A 16111-nucleotide genomic window follows, 5' to 3' on the forward strand; every position below is an offset into this window, starting at 1 on the left:
GCATACGATTAAGTCTACCAAATAGGGCTAGTTTGGATTTTTCTTTCCTCTTTTTTGATTCATTCCCTCCTCCCATACTTACCCCTGGTTCTCACAGGAAGATTTTTAAAAAGATCTCAGGAAGAGCTAATTTGCTGAAAATTCAGTTTGTCAGGCTCCAGGCTGGCACAGGTGGGAAGCAACTTCCTGAGACCTTGTTTTCCACAATTTCATTAAGTACAAAGGTGAGAATCTAGTTTTTGGTGGAACAGTATAAAAGAACGAAGAGGAGCTAATTTATACTGCCTAACATCAGGAGGTAAAATGATGCTGTTAGCAAAGCTATAAAAGTATCTAAAGCCTTTACTGTTTGACAAGGTCACTGCTAGGGCAGACAGATGCAGTCCAGTGACTGATCATCCAGCAGCTGCTGAGCAGAAAGGCTCTTTAGGCGGACATATATGTAGCTTGGAGAAGGCCATTAAATCTTATGTTTCAAAGGCGAAATCTCAGAACTTTACAGTGTTTCATGTGAGTTTGCCTTAGTGTATGGAAATGACTCAAAGGACTGGCTAATAGCATTCAGTCACCAGCTGTCAGGTTGAGCATCCATCAAACGGTGGTGTGATTTCTTTATTCCATTATGTGTGTCTATTTTCTTTTTCAAGAAAAGAAAAATGTTTTTTATAAAATGTAAATAATTTTATATTCTAATAAAAACTATAAGGATAAAGAATATCTGAATAGCTTTAAAATAATATTTGAAAAAAGCTTAAGGTTATCAAAAACAAAAGTTTATATTGGCCTCACACTGTTTTCAACGAACGAGTTCTGGTACCTATTGTGAATGGAAAATAAGGTGGAAGGTTAAAATCAACTCACCTAGAAATTTGCAATGGTTATACTATAGAGAAGTTTATATGGTAAATATATTATTGTATAAACAGCAGTTCTCTTCCTATTTATTCTATGAAAGAATTTTAATGAATATGGAATTGTGTATTCCCATATATAAACTGTATAATAATTACAGTAGCATAAAGAATATATATTGTCTTAAAATTATGTGTATTTTCTTCAGTCTTGTGATTTACATTTTTAGGAGCAAATCAAAATCTTTTAAAGATTTTATTTATTTATTATATGTATGATGTGAGTACACTGTCACTGTCTTCAGACACACCAGAAGAGGGCATCGGATCCCTTTACAGATGGCTGTGAGCCACCATGTGGTTGCTGGGAATTGAACTCAGGCCCTCTGGAAGAGCAGTCAGTACTTTTAACCACTGAGCCATCTCTCCAGGCGGCAAGTCAAATTTTAAGAGCAAATTCAAATCAGTTTTGAATTAGATGAGTGGCTTAAGCAGTGTTTTGAGGGGAAAATATTATGGAGACAGGGCTGCAGAGATGGCTTAGTGGTTAAGAGTGCTTTCTGTTCTTGCAAAAGACCTGAATTTAATTCAGATGTGTCTCTTCTGCCCACACTGTGCAGTTTGCAACTACCTATAATTTTAACTCCAGGGTTCTAACTTCCTTTTTTTGGCTTCCATGACCACTGGTGTATGACACACACACACACACACACACACACACACACACACACACACACTCTCTCTCTCTCTCTCTCTCTCTCTCTCTCTCTCTCTCACACACACAGTACATACAGATACAAATACAGACAGAGATAAAATAAAGTAAAAACAATAAAGTAGAAATAGAAATACTATGGAGAATATCTGGGTCATAAAGAACAGTTTTGGTTGAGATTCATGTACGTGGCAAATGGCTGTAGTAGGTAACGTTTAGGTGGCTTATAATTTTAAATTAAGATACTTCTGTTTTATTCAAATCTTACCAAAATTTATAAAGGCCAGTGGAGGCTGGATAGAACCTAACGAATTCACTAAAAACCCATGTTCTAGAGTCACATATAAGAAATTTATATCCTAACATAGGGCAAGGTTCTCGATATCTGGAAAACTCAATTTTAGTCATCTCATGATTATGAGTTTTCTCAATTTCTCTCTCTCTCTCTCTCTCTCTCTCTCACACACACACACACACACACACACACACACACATGCGTGTGTGCAAGCGCATGCTGATACTTGTGGTAATGATTACATTAAATAATACAATAAAGTAATATACAGTTTATAAATGTATAGAAAGCAACTGCCTTGTTAAAGGCTCAGCCGAGAAGAGCTGCTAAATCTGTTTGGCTGATAACAATTTAATTATTAACTGAGATTTCTTAACCCATTAAACCTCCGTTAGTGTTTTGTGTAGACACAGTTAGCTGAAAATGACACACACTCACCTATTTTTCTATCATTGGTTACGTGGAAACAAAGAGTCATGTTCTTGAGAGCCAAGATTATTTCTGACAACAGGGTGGCTTAGAGGAGGAAAAAGCAAACAATGTCATCAGAGTTCGGTTTTCAAAGGGAGGAGAAGCCCTTGGTCCTGCCAAGGCCTGACTCCCCCCCCCCCCCCCCTAGTGTAGGGGAAGTCAGGACTGGGAAGGGAGAAGGGGTGGATGGTTGTTGGGTGGGAGAAAGGGGATAACATTTGAAATGTAAATAAAAAATATCCAATAAAAAAGAAAAGGATTAGGTTTTATGTTTCTGGGAAAGGAAATGAATCATTTACTAGCTGGTGGGAGAACTCGTGCTATGAGGAGGAGAACTTAGTTATGGTTAACTTATCTGAGGTCTCCAGATTTCCAGCCCTCTTGGTTGAGCAGCAAAGACATAGCAATGGAAATTTCAATGGGGTTAGCAAATCCAAGAGAAAAAATTACAACTTAGTTCCCAGGGAAAATCTGAGCACGATAGAGATGTTCCATAGGTGCTGTGGCCCTCAGAAGGCAGAGAAGTCATGGGGGACAGAAACGCCTAGGCAGATGAGTTTAAAGGTCACCTTGGATTTTTCAGGCTCTCAGGGGAGTATGGTTAAGACACCAAAGTGATTCAATAAGTTTCAAGCACCAAAGAGTCGTTGAAATAAACATTAGGCTCCAAGTATCCCAGGCTGGAGCAGAGGATGTAGCCGCAATTATTTCAACTCAGTGTTAGAATGAGACAGTTAAACAACAACTGGAGATTGCAGTGTGCAGACTAGAGTAAGTCGTACCCCACTGACGGCTGTTGTGGACCCAGGACATATACGAACCCAATGCCTTTTCCTCTTCTATCCTTCAGGTTCTTTTTCAAGGGAGAAAAGGGGTGTTGGTATTCTGGGGTGTCTTAACGTATTCACACTGCTGGTAAAAAACAGTCAAATGTCATCTGACACTAAAGACATAACTTTGAGGGCAATTCATTAGTCACACATAGTGAGAGCATGGGGATAGGGATGGGCATGGAAAGAACCCCGTATAGGGTCACACAGTAACCACACCTGGAAATCTAGAGGATAACTATGGGATGAAGTTTTTATATATAAAGATACCCAGGTGCCACTATAGACAAAAGGCTGTAATTTGTTTGCTTGATCAATTATGCAGACAGGGAGAGAATAGAAACCTGCTATGGCAGGGTTTTCAAAAGCTGCGGTATTTTGTCCTTTTGATAAGGACATGTGTCTGGCTCAGAAATTTAATCTACAGCAAGAATACTGAGAGAACTATGGCTGAGTCATTTGCAAGGTATTGTATCAAATGTTCAGCCTTGAATTCATGCCTGAATTCTTCCTGAATTCATGCCTGACATTGGGGGGTTTGTCAATTTGTTTTGTTTAAATTAGTTAGTTAATTAGTTAGTTGGTTAGTTAGTCAATTTTGTTGTTTGCTTGGTTGGTTGGTTGTTTTCATTTGTTTCATTTTGTCTTGAGATAAGACCTCACTATGTTACCTTGCATGCCCTATAACTTGGTTTATGGAGCAGGCAAGATTCAAGCTTGTGTCGATCCTTCTTCATCTGCCTCCTGAGTTAGGAGATTATAGACAACCATTTCTAAGTAGATGTTAAGCAAGACCTTTAGGAATAAGTGAAAGCATTGTCACTTGGATGAGAAGCACCTACTTGACAAAGAAAAGACAAAATATTTTGAGCTGGCAATTGAAAACATGAACTTTACTCCACTTCCTCTTGTCCAGCTAATAATGGTGATTTAAGGGACCTGTGTGACATTGATGTAGACCTCATCATCTTTAGACACATGATTATACCTGTGATGAAAAGGGCCTGTGCCAGGGATTTTGGGGTCATTTTTCAATTTGTTTTTAAAATAGGAATTCTTTGGAAAGATCATGGCTGCATATACTGGCTCCATCCTAGGTCTGATCACCTCTGGGTCTTTATGAAAGGTTGAATTCCCACTAAATGTCTTTGTCACAAGATTATTTCTCAGGTTGCTATTACTCTCTTGCACTCCTTGTCAGATAAGGAGTATCCTGATAGGTCTTAAATTGTGGTGTAACCCTACTAAGAGAAATGCATTATCCTGGTTCATGCTTTAACCCTGAATCTGTAATGCAAGAAATTCCTTTACCTAAAAGAGAAACTCTTGCCTAATGGTTGACAAGTATTCAGATGTGATCAGATGGGGCCAATGACCAGGGAATCCAATGCTAAGGCAAATGCTGGCAGTGTGCCCAGTGAACTTCCCCTTGGCTTTATCCTTTGTTAGAAATGTTTTTGGTAAAAGAAAAAAGGAAATAACTCTCCATGAAGACTCATTATGTGTAGTAGAAATGTTACTACTGTATTTACTTAGTTCATCCAAAGAAATTTGTCATATTGCAAAGAACATTGGGAAATGGAAGAATGTTCATAGACAAACCATGAACAACATGGTGTCTGACAAATGATAGAGCAAGAAGACCACTACTCCTGGGGAAAGAATTTGTTAAAATGTGTAGCTGTTACTTCATTGTGTTTCAGGAGATATGACAAGGTAATAATGTACTGCTTCAATGACCCAGAGCATATGGGTACTGGATGCTTGAGTACAGACTCAAGGTCTATGAGAACTTATTCTAATTTCACTGTCTGCCACTCTACTGGAATATACTATGATGTCAGAAAAAGCATGCTTTTTTTCCCCCATCAGAATCCCAAGGGCAATTTACAACCATCGTAGGCAACCCAGAGACAAAGGGTATGAGAGGAAGTGGTCAAAGTCTCTGTTGCTCATCCCTTGCAATTTGGACAGACTATCCAGTTTTGGACTGGAAGGATTCCTTTTCAACATGGACCAATGTTTTAGTAATATTAATGTTCCTAAATGAGTATGTTGCCTTCAGAACCTGAAGAAGAATGATATATATTGTCTTATTTTCTATTGCTGTGATGAAGTACCATGGCCAATGTCACTTATAAAAGAAAGCATTTAACTGTTCTGTGGTACCAGCAGTTTAAGGCCATGAGAGTAAGGCAAAGACATGGCATCAGGAAATGCTGAGGGGTCAAATCTTGATTTCAAAGCAAGAAGCAGAGAGTGCATACTGAAAATGCTACAAGTGTTTTGAGTCTCAAACACAGGCAAATCTCCCCAACAAAGGCGTCCCTCTTAGTTCTTCTCAAACAGGGTATGCAAACAGGAACCAGGTATGTAAACATATGAACCTCTGGGAGCCATTACCATTCAAGCCACCACAGATGTTGAACCTGTATTCAGTTGTGGGCACTGAGAACTCAGTGTCTATTCCTTCACAGTGTCAGGGATGGAATGGCTAACAAGTGACTTTCAAGTATTTGATGTCTGATGTACTGACCCACATGCTTTTGTAAGCTCTTTCTTACTATTTCTAGCATTAATACATAGATTTTAAGCACGTGCATGGAAGAAAGTGTGAAATAGCATTCGTGCTCATGAATCCCCAAAGTAGCCCAGTTAAGATGTGCTGTGACTCTTTGTAGGTAAAAAGCAACTATGACCAAGAGACTGTTGAAATGTGTGGCAAATCCATCATATTAGTCAAATTAATAGTAATAAAATATTTGTAAGTTATTGGTCAGCACTTTTAGTCATCAGGTTGTTAGCTATATGGGGCTTTATGGAAAGGGACTTTATGTTCAGATGCAGAAATCCACTGTAGAATATCATGTCCTTCTCCCCAAGATGTAAAGCAGAAAAAAAAAGTCCAAGTGAACTAAAATGGAGAATCAGGATAATCACTCCCTCACCCATCACCTCTTATATAAGAAGTTTTAATCCCTGAGGGTACTATTTTAAATTAAGTGAGCCCTCTTAATTAACATGGGGCTAGGGGTGGGAGAATGCTGGGGCCAGCCCTGAAGGAGGTCTTCTTTCTTGTTGGGTCTTCTTGAGGCAGTGGAGGGGTTAGAGCATTGGTGGAGGGTAAGACTTTGTCTTACCAGTTATTTAGGGTTGCTGTCTAATAATAAGTTTACTTAAATAAGTCTAAGTTACTATGTTACTGTAGCTGATTTACTTTTCTATGTCTAAGTCACTATGCTCTGCTACTGTAACTGACCAGTCTTCTGTGTTCCTCTGAGGCAAGAGACTGCAGTCTCTGGCACTTAGCACTTCTTCCTAAAAATAACAAAGGGTTAAGTAAATAGCCCTTGCACTATCTCAGCAGGAACTTCTGGGCTCTAACTTTCAGCCTGCTAGTTAGAAGTTGCAGGAAGAAAGGGGGACACTTAGAAAAGTGATTATAATGTTTATTACTAAGTTGTAAAAGGTTTTCTTATGAAAGCTAGCTAAGAGGAAAGATCCTAAGAAGAAGGAAAATTGGTTCTTAACGGGGGTGGGGGTGGGGGAGACTCTCTCTCTTTGTCCTCAGTACTTATACATCTTTCAGAATACATGATCACATGTTACAAAGTCTATGGCAAGTTCATACAAGAGTTCAAAGCATAAATTGAAATAGAAGTTTATAACAGAGAATGATTACATGCATATCCATCAGGAGTAATTATCTGGCAAAACATTCATCACCAGTGTCAGCTCTACAGGTTCACTGAAGGTCTAAAACCATACCTAAGTTGTTATTGAAGTTTTGTGTAGATAAACCCAGGTGATACCGTATCCTCTGTCCTTGCACCTGTAACAAATCGCTTGTTCTCCTTTTATGACTCTTAATACAACCTCTTCTAATGTGTTCTGAGTAGGAGAAAGCCTGGTTACTATTAAGAGCAATTAACTGGTGACACCTGGGAGACTGGCAGAGTTCTCACTGCAGTTTTAATTATCAGAGAAAGACTTAATAGCGGTCCCAGTATAAAAGAGGTTAATAATCATGCTATAATTTTAGGAATTCTTATAGGATCATAATAAGACTTAAGAAGTCATCTATTTGTCTATATAGCATCACTATAAGGCAGTATATCTTCATAGATTTTCAGAGATCTGCACCAAAGGGGTGTGCTGTTACTTAATGATTGTTATATGTGTTTAATAATAACAGGAAAAGCCTTTTAATAGCAGGAATCTTTCCTAAAATGAATCCCTTATAGCCTTGCTTAATAAGGGCAAACCAGTCCCAGACTATATGATAATCTGAGGCTGGCCATCTCAGGATGATCACCCCCTAGTTATTAGCTCGTCCTGTTATGGCTCCTGGCAGGAGAATTAGGATTTCTCATTTTGCAGACAAATTTGTGTCTAAGAGCTAATTTGCAGTGGGTTAGAATGTTTATGTCTACCATGTGATATTTTAAGGCAATATGTGTTATATTATAATAGGAATTTGGGTAAGATATTAGTTCTAATAAATAAAGCAATAAGAAGTTGTTCTGCTTTTAACCTTACTTATTCTCCCTAAGATTATGGGAAATGATATGTTCAAGTTTAGTAAGGACTTCAGATTTACCTACTAGTGCGCCATTTATTTATTTATTTATTATTTATCTTTTTTTCCAGGTGGGGTTTTTATATGTAGCCCTGCCTGTCTCAGAACTTGCTTTGTAGACCAGGCTGCCTCAAATTTAGAGATCTGCCTGCCTCCGCCTCCTGAGTGCTGGGATTAAAGATATGGCCCAGTGCCACCTGGCTAAAAAGATTTATTTCCTTTATTTTATGTTCATTGGTGTTTTACCTAAATATATTTCTCATTTGATGATATCAGATCCCCTGGAACTGGAGTTACAGACAGTTGTGAGCTGCCATATAGGTATTGGGAATTGAATCCAGGTCCTATAAAAGAGCAGTCTGCTGAGATATTTTTTCAGGCCCACTTAAAAGTATTTAAAGCCATGGTAATTTGCCAGTTGGTTCATTTCAGCAGACATTGTAAATTATTAACCTATATTGGAGAGACACAAAAGTAGATCAGAGCCCTTTTACCTTTGACCTACAAATTCTTTCAGTTCAATTTTGGATTTCCATCTAGGTTAACTCACACACAGGTTTGTTTCAGGTAGTTTTGCTGTTTTCCTCTCTCTGTATTTGCATTTTCAGTCGTTATCTTTTTCTTTTTTCTTTTTTCTTTTTTTTGTGTGTGTGGTGATTGTGAGGACAGGATATATTTGGGAGGGGTCCCCTTCACCTTTATCATATTTATACGTTTCTTTCTAAAATCAGTATCTTCAAGTTTACAAGTCTGCCTCATGGTAATAGTTGACTTGCATGTTTAAAGATATTGAGTTTGGATTGATGTCTACAACAGGTGCCACAAGGTTGCCAACGTGTGACCTACAGGATGCCGTGGATATTATCCTCCAACCCCATGGATTAGGGTTTCTGTATCAACAGAAGCACAGTCAAAAATATGGTGCAGGGAAAGGATGCTTGATCTGCAAGTCAAACTTGATTAAGACCACCCTGCAGAACAGCTCCACATTCTCTATTATATGGGTAAACACTCCTGTTTTCCCTTTTACCAACTTTTATGGAAAAATAACTCTCTAGGAATATTTTGGATTTCTATACAGATATAAATTCATACTTCAATTTCTGTGTCTACATAACTGTCTGTTGCACAGACTTCTGGTACAGTTACGGGAAAAGGTCCAGAAACTTGTTGACCTACATTCTAAGTGTCTACCTCTTCCTCCTGGGAATCCTAATTCATCACCCTGGGGTAGACGTCCACGTCCAGCAAAGTTATCTCTCTATGACTTGCATGTGGTCTTGGGTTTGGGATTGCAAAATTAGATTTTTGGTGTGCTTTTAGGCAACAGTGCTGAGCCCAGGGCATGTTGGCAATGGGTTTTGCATCCCAAGACTGGTTGAGTGCCAAATGCTCCTTCCTCTCCCTATCCCCTTTTTGTTTTCATCAGCACCTGGGCCACAGGACACCATGGATGTGCACCCTGATGCCCCTGGGGGTCAAAAGAAAACAGTGGAGAACGGCATGGGAGGCGGCAGCCCAGGAGCCCAGCAAGGTCACTACCCTGCATGAACAACAACTGGAATGCCTTAATTCTCTGCAGGACAGTGCTTTCTTTCCTTTCCACAGACCTTACAAAGAGTGCTGTCCCTTGGTCTGTCCCTTGTATGTACAACTACAATATCTGTATTGTTACCTCAATGAACCCAGGACAGTCACCAGGATAGATACAGCCAGCTCTTTCCTCAACCTTAGTAAGCAGGGCTGAAGTTCTGCTTGGTCAAGGAAATACCCTTAGAAGAAGAAGCCTCAGAGGAACACCTGTGAGAGAAACTCAACCTGTTATCATGTGACATCAGGGTGTGATTAACAATATTCATCTTAGAAACAAGGGCTTCATAGTGTGGAAAAAGACAGTACTGGACTGGTTGACCGAGACAACATACAGTCCACCCCTCAGAGTCTCCAGGAATGAGATGTTCTGTTTCAGCTTTTGCCATATCTCAGGACCAATTAACCAAAAGAAGTAAATTTATTCTGACAAGATATTCTTTAGCTGTGACTGTTTGGAAGGCTATGTAGTTCCTGACACCAGTAACTTACTTTCCTTCCTAACCATCCTCTTGTTGAGGCAAAGAATCCCTCTCTGGAGACCTGGCACTGGCTGAACATATCTAACACTGGACAGATGAGATCCACAAAAGATTGGGGTCACACATGCTCATAGCACAAGGCCAAGAACACTACAGTCCACCCAAAGACTTGGAGAAGGTTGAGTGAATGACCAGGATCTGTGAACAGCAATGAGAATATGCTGTCCATGTGTTACCAAAGAGGATAGGATTTGCCTTGTGCTAACTAGGAGCTAAAGTCTGTGGCCTCGGGATAAGGAGGAGGAGTGGCTGCTCCCTGCATTAATGATTTGACTAGGGTTTTACTGTGGCAGCCGAGTAGAGAGAAAATGTGGCATTAAGTAAATTGAAGCCCTTGCCATTTTATCAAGAGGTTGGGGCAGCATACCTTAATTTTAATGCTATGAGCCACATGAAGGAATGAATCCTGTAGATGGTCAAATTATCCTAAAATGTGCAGAAAGGATAAATTTTAATGTGAAAATGAATGATATTTTGGGTTAAAGACTCTCAAGACTATGAAGACCTGAGATTTAAAATAAGTACTGTCAAAGAACGATGCATTTACGTATTTGAACATCTGTATATGTGAAGATGTGTGACCAAATGAAAAGGAAACTTTGCTATTACATGGATTGGAAGAATTGAAATTTAAAGCCAGAACTAACTTTTCTAGAAGTATCGGATGACTTCATGACCAAATAAGCAAACCCCAAAATACAACAACCATGAAAACCCAGTACATTTTAATGTTAGGATCAAATATTTCTTAAACTCTCTTTTAAGTGATAGCTATCTTGGAAAATAAGTATGATAATTTTTTTCATAAGCTCAGAAGAATGAAAAATTACAAGGATCAAGGTGAGTGCTAAATGAGGCCCTTTCCCTTCTCTTTCTCTGTATCTCTCTGTCTCTGTCTCTCTGTTTCTCTCTCCTCAACTCTTGATAAATTGTTTATTCTAGTCTCATTTCCAAGTCCAAGGTCCGGGATGAAAGACTATTGCTCCAAACCAAGTCTGAGTTCAGTGCCAGAGGAAAAGTGAGGTCGTAAGTCAAGCACAGGCAGAGAATCCAGTTCTCCCTCACTCAATTTTTAGTGAGAAGGCTAATATGTTTGACTCGGGCCACTATGTTAGACATCAGCCTCATTTGAAGGCATTCTCCTAACCATATCCAGGCTAATACCCAGGAGGGCCTCTACCCTATTAGAGGAGAAGGTGATGGGTGATTGGGGAGGGATTTAGAGGTGATTAGGAGGGGGAGCAGCAATCTGGAAGTAAAGTGAATTAATTAATTAAGTTTTAAAAAGACAAGTTGAATGAACTGCAGTGTACACACCTCCATCCCATTGAACAATTCAAAGCTTGTGGTAATTCTTGTAATCACACTCATATAGCTCAAGTACATAAAATAAGGCCACTTATTTTGGCATTGTAATCTAAAGACATAATATATCTATTTATGAGCAGATCATTTATATCCATAAAATCATGGTATGTTTTTCGCAAAATTCTTTACTATATGTTATATCCCCTGAAATAGCTCAGTTTTCCATTATAGCATAAACTTTAAAAATTCATGGAGACTGCTGATCTTTGTACATTAAAAATATTTCAGGGCACGGTGGTATGAGACATTAGTTCCAGCACTTGGCAGGCAGATCTCTGTGACTTCGAGGCTAGCCTGGTCTATAAAGCAAGTCCAGGAGAGCTAGGACTTGTTACACAGAGAAACCCTGTCTTGAACACCCTCCCTCAAAGTCTATTTTTCCCTCATTCTAACAGGAATGACTCTTCTAATGACAAATAAGCAAGCACCTCACATAATCTCACATCATTCCACATTGGCCAGTAAGGAATTTGAGTATTGCAATGATTGGTTTCACATCAGCTTGACTCGGCTACAGACTAGGCCCTATCCTGGCATATCAAGTCTCTGCAGGGCTATCCTAGTGTCCTTTCCCACTGAGGCCAAACAAGGTAGCCCAGTTAAGAAAGCATTATTCCACAGACAGGCAACATCTTTAGGGATAGCCCCTGCTCCAGCTGTTGGAGGAACCACATGATTGTCAAGCTGCATATGTGCTATTTATGTTCACAGAGCCTAGGTCCAGTCTATGTATGCTCTTCGGTTGGTGGTTCAGTCTCTGAGAGCACCTAAAAGTCCAGGTTAGTAGGACTCTATTAGTGTTCCTGTTGAGGTCCTATTCCTTTCAGGGCCCACAATTCTTCCCTCAAGTCTTGCACAGGGCTCTCTGAGCTCCGTCCAGTGTTTGGTTGTGGCTCTCTGCATCTGTTTTAATCAGCTGCTGGGTGGAGCCTCTCAGAGGACAGCCATGCTAGACTCCTGTCTGCAAGCATAACAGATGATGCTTGCTCATGGGGTGTGTCTCAAGTTGGGCTAGTCATTGGTTGGTCATTCCCTCAGTCTATACTCTATCCCCTTCCTTGCATGTCTTGTAGACAGAATACATTTTGAGTGGAAGGTCGGTGTCTCTACTTCTCCACTGAGGTTCCTGCCTAGCTACAGGAGGTGGCCTTTTCAGGTTCCATGGCCTCACTGGTGTTTTTTTTTTAAACTATTGCTGTGTAGTTGCTGTGTAGTACAGCTTGAGGTCAGGGATGGTGCTACCTCCCTCCAGAAGTTCTTTTATTGTTCAGAATTGTTTTAGCTATCCTGTTTTTTGTTTGTTTGTTTGTTTGTTTGTTTCGTTTGGCTTGGTTTTGGTTTTTCTCTTCCCTATGAGGTTGAGAATTACTCTTTCAAGATCTGAAAAGAATTGTATTGGAATTTTGATGAATACATCAATGGATTGCATTGAATGTGTAGATTGCTTTTGGTAAGATGGCCATTTTCACTATGTTAATCCTATGAACCCATGAGCATGGGAGGGCTTTCCATCGTCTGAGATCTTCTTCAATGTCTTTCTTCAGTGATGTGGAGTTCTTATCATACAGATATTTCACTTGCTTATAGTCACACCAAGGTATTTTAGACTATTGGTGACTATTGTAAAGGATGTTATTCCACAAATTTCTTTCTTTGCCTATTATTCACTTGCATAAAGAAAGGCTATTGATTTTTTAAAGTTAATTTTGTATCCAGCCACTTTGCTGAAAGTGTTTTTCAGCTGTAGGAGTTCTCTGGTAGAATTTTGGGGTTGCTTATGTATACTATCTTATCATCTGCAAAGATTGATGCTCTGACTTCTTCCTTTCCAGTTTGTATCCCCTGATCTCTTTTAGTTGTCTCATTGCTCTAGCTAGGACTTCAAGTAGTATATTGTATAGATAGGGAGAACGTGGGCAGCCCTGTCAAAACACAAAACCTACAGAACAAAGAAAAAATATTTAAAGCAGCAAGGGAAAAAGGCCAGGTAACATTCGTCTTAATGAAAATACTTATACTGCAAAGTGCACTAGATGAAAACTATATTCCTAAACTATACTATCTGTAGCATTTTCATTGAATTTTTTGAGAAAGAGATTTTTCCAGTTTATTAAACATAGATTCTTTTCTCATACAATATAATCTGAATAATACCCCCCTCCCTCTACTATTCCAAATTCCTCCCCATCTCCTTTCCAGTCTAGATTTACTCTGTATTTGTCTCTCATTAAAAAAGAATAGACTCTTTTGGGTCTTTGGCCAAAGACTGGTAGATCTGGGTCTTTAGGTTACCAATCTTCTGAAGAAATTCCAGACTGATTTCCAGAATGGTTGTACCAGTTTGCAATCCCACAAGCTCTGAAGAAGTGTTCCTCTTTCTCCACCTAGTATGTGCTGTCACTTGCTTTTTTGATTTTAGCCATTCTAATTGGTTTAAGGTGGAATCTCAGGGTTGTTTTTATTTGCATTTCCCTGATCATCAAGGACTTTGAACATTGCTTTAAGTGCTTCTTGGTCATTCGAGATTCCTCTGTTGTGAATTCTGTTTAGTTCTACATCACGTTTTTTTTGAATGGGTTGTTTAGATTTTGGAATATTAGCTTTGTGAACTCTTTATTTACTTATTTTTATTTACATTTCAAATGTTATCCCCTTTCCCAGTTTCCCATCCATAAACCCCCTATCCCATCCCCCACCCCCCTTCTTCTATGAGGGTGTTCCCCCACCCAACCACCCACTCCTTTCCACCTACCTACCCTGACATTCCCCTACAGTGATGGCAGGGGAGTCCAGCCTTGGCAGGACCAAGGGCTTCTTCTCCCATTGGTGCCCAACAAGGCCATTCTCTGCTACATATACAGATGGAGCCATGGGTCTGTCTATGTGTACTCTTTAGATGATGGTTTGGTCCCTGGGAGCTCTGGTTGGTTGGTATTATTGTTCTTATGGGGTTGCAAGCTCCTTCAGCTCCTTCAGTCCTTTAACTCCTCCAATGGGGACCCCATTCTCAGTCAATGGTTGACAGCTAGCATTCACCTCTGTTTTTGTCAGGCTCTGGCAGAGCCTCTCAGGAGACAGCTATGTCAGGCTCCTGTCAGGTTGCACTTCTTGGCATCAGCAATATTGTCTGCGTTTGGTGGCTGTATGTATATGGGCTGGATAACCAGGTGGGGCAGGTTCTGAATGGCCATTCCTTCAGTCTCTGCTCCAAATTTTGTCTCCATATCTCCTATTATGAGTATTTTTGTTCCCCCTTCTAAGAAGGACTGAAGCATCCATACTGTAGTTGTCCTTCAAGGGCACCTACATTCACATGAGAAACCTTACTAAAGCACACATTGCATCTCATACAATAATAGTGGGAGACTTAAAAACCCCACTCTGAGCAGTGGACAAATCATGGAAACAGAAACTAAACAGAGACATAGAGAAACTAACAAAACCAAATGGATTTACCAGATATCTATAGAACATTTCATCCTAAAACAAACAAACAAACAAACAAACAAACAAACAAATACCTTCTTTTCAGCACCTCGTGGTACCTTCTTTAAAATTGACTATATAATCAGTCACAAAACAGGCCTCAACAGATACAAGAAGATTGAAATCATCCCATGTATCCTATCAGGCTGGCCTTCAATAACAACAAAAACATCAAAAAGCCCACCTACACATGGAAGCTGAACAATCCTCTGCTCAATGGTAACTTGGTCAAGAAAGAAATAAAGAAATTGAAGACTTTTTAGAATTTAATGACAACGAAGGCACAACTTACCCGAACTTATAGGACACAATGAAAGCAATGCTAAGCTATACTCATAGCTCTGAGTGCCTCCAAAAAGAAACTGGAAAGAGCATACATTAGCAGCTTGACAGCACACCTAAAAGCTCTAGAACAAAAAGAAGCAAATACACCTAAGAGGAGTAGCAGGCTGGAAATAATCAAACTGAGGGCTGAAATCAACCAAGTAGAAACAAAAAGGACTATACAAAGAATCAACAAAACCAGGAGCTGGTTCTTTGAGAAAATCAACAAGATAGATAAACCCTTAGCCAGACTAACCAGAGGGCACACAGAGAGTATCCATATTAACAAAATCAGAAATGAAAAGGGAGACATAAAAACAGAATCTGAGGAAATTGTAAAAATCATCTGATCCCACTACTTACAGAATTTTTGCATGAAGTTTACCTAGTAGTATTTATTGTTTACCTTCTATTTCTAATATGTCATCTGGACTGATAGTTTAAGGTCTTTATATTTGCCTTAATTTTAATATGAAGCTATTCTTGTTCTTGGTCATTGCATTTGTAAATGGTATGTATTATAGTAGGTTTACTTACAAAACTTTTTTTTCTAATAGCCTTCTAATGATTCTCCTTGACTCTGGTCTTTATTTCTACACAATACTTCTCATACTCATCTTTCCTATGTAACTGGCAGATTTTCAGGGTTCCCCAGTGCCCATGAGAAAAGATATACTCATGCATTTTAATGACATTTGTTTCTTTGTAATAAGAATTCCAGTAATGAGATGTCTCAACTCAGTACCAGTCTATGTTAGCTAGACTTTTCCCTCTTTAGTGGGAACTTAAATTTTACACTTGGGTGTCTACTGTGTATATTACAATTTTTAGTCTCATCGTCACTATTTCCTCAGAATCTGGCACTGAGCAAACTGTTCCACAGATTCCCAATAAGACAAGGGTAAAAGGAGACAAGCTGAACTGTTCCGGGAGCTGCAACTAAGGAATTAGTGAGGATGGCTGAGTAATGGTCTTTCTAGGCTGAAGCTAATTCATATCGAGGCTCCTCAGCTTCCTTTCCTTTAAAATAGACTTAGAAATAGCAACCCTACAACACAGG

At 39.4% G+C, this 16111-nt stretch overlaps 1 protein-coding gene and 1 long non-coding RNA gene across 10 annotated transcripts in view; one reads left to right on the top strand and one right to left on the bottom strand.

The window, feature by feature from the left end:
- Nucleotides 1–16111, top strand: part of Pkib (cAMP-dependent protein kinase inhibitor beta) — a 96604-nt gene that overhangs the window by 58920 nt on the left and 21573 nt on the right. For 5 of the 9 annotated variants that reach the window (XM_087596835.1, XM_087596836.1, NM_001076553.2 and 2 more), the window contains 1 exon segment: nucleotides 9171–9275. In XM_087596835.1, the coding sequence (XP_087452961.1) occupies nucleotides 9191–9275 (85 nt within the window). In that variant the 5' untranslated portion in view covers nucleotides 9171–9190. 9 annotated transcript variants of the gene reach the window in all.
- Nucleotides 1–16111, bottom strand: part of LOC147998663 (uncharacterized) — a 30987-nt gene that overhangs the window by 7724 nt on the left and 7152 nt on the right. The gene's annotated exons all lie outside the window — the stretch shown is intronic.

Source organism: Rattus norvegicus, chromosome 20, assembly GCF_021556685.1.
Source record: "Rattus norvegicus strain SHRSP/BbbUtx chromosome 20, alternate assembly SHRSP_T2T, whole genome shotgun sequence".
In the NCBI taxonomy this organism is placed as follows: Eukaryota; Metazoa; Chordata; class Mammalia; order Rodentia; family Muridae; genus Rattus; species Rattus norvegicus.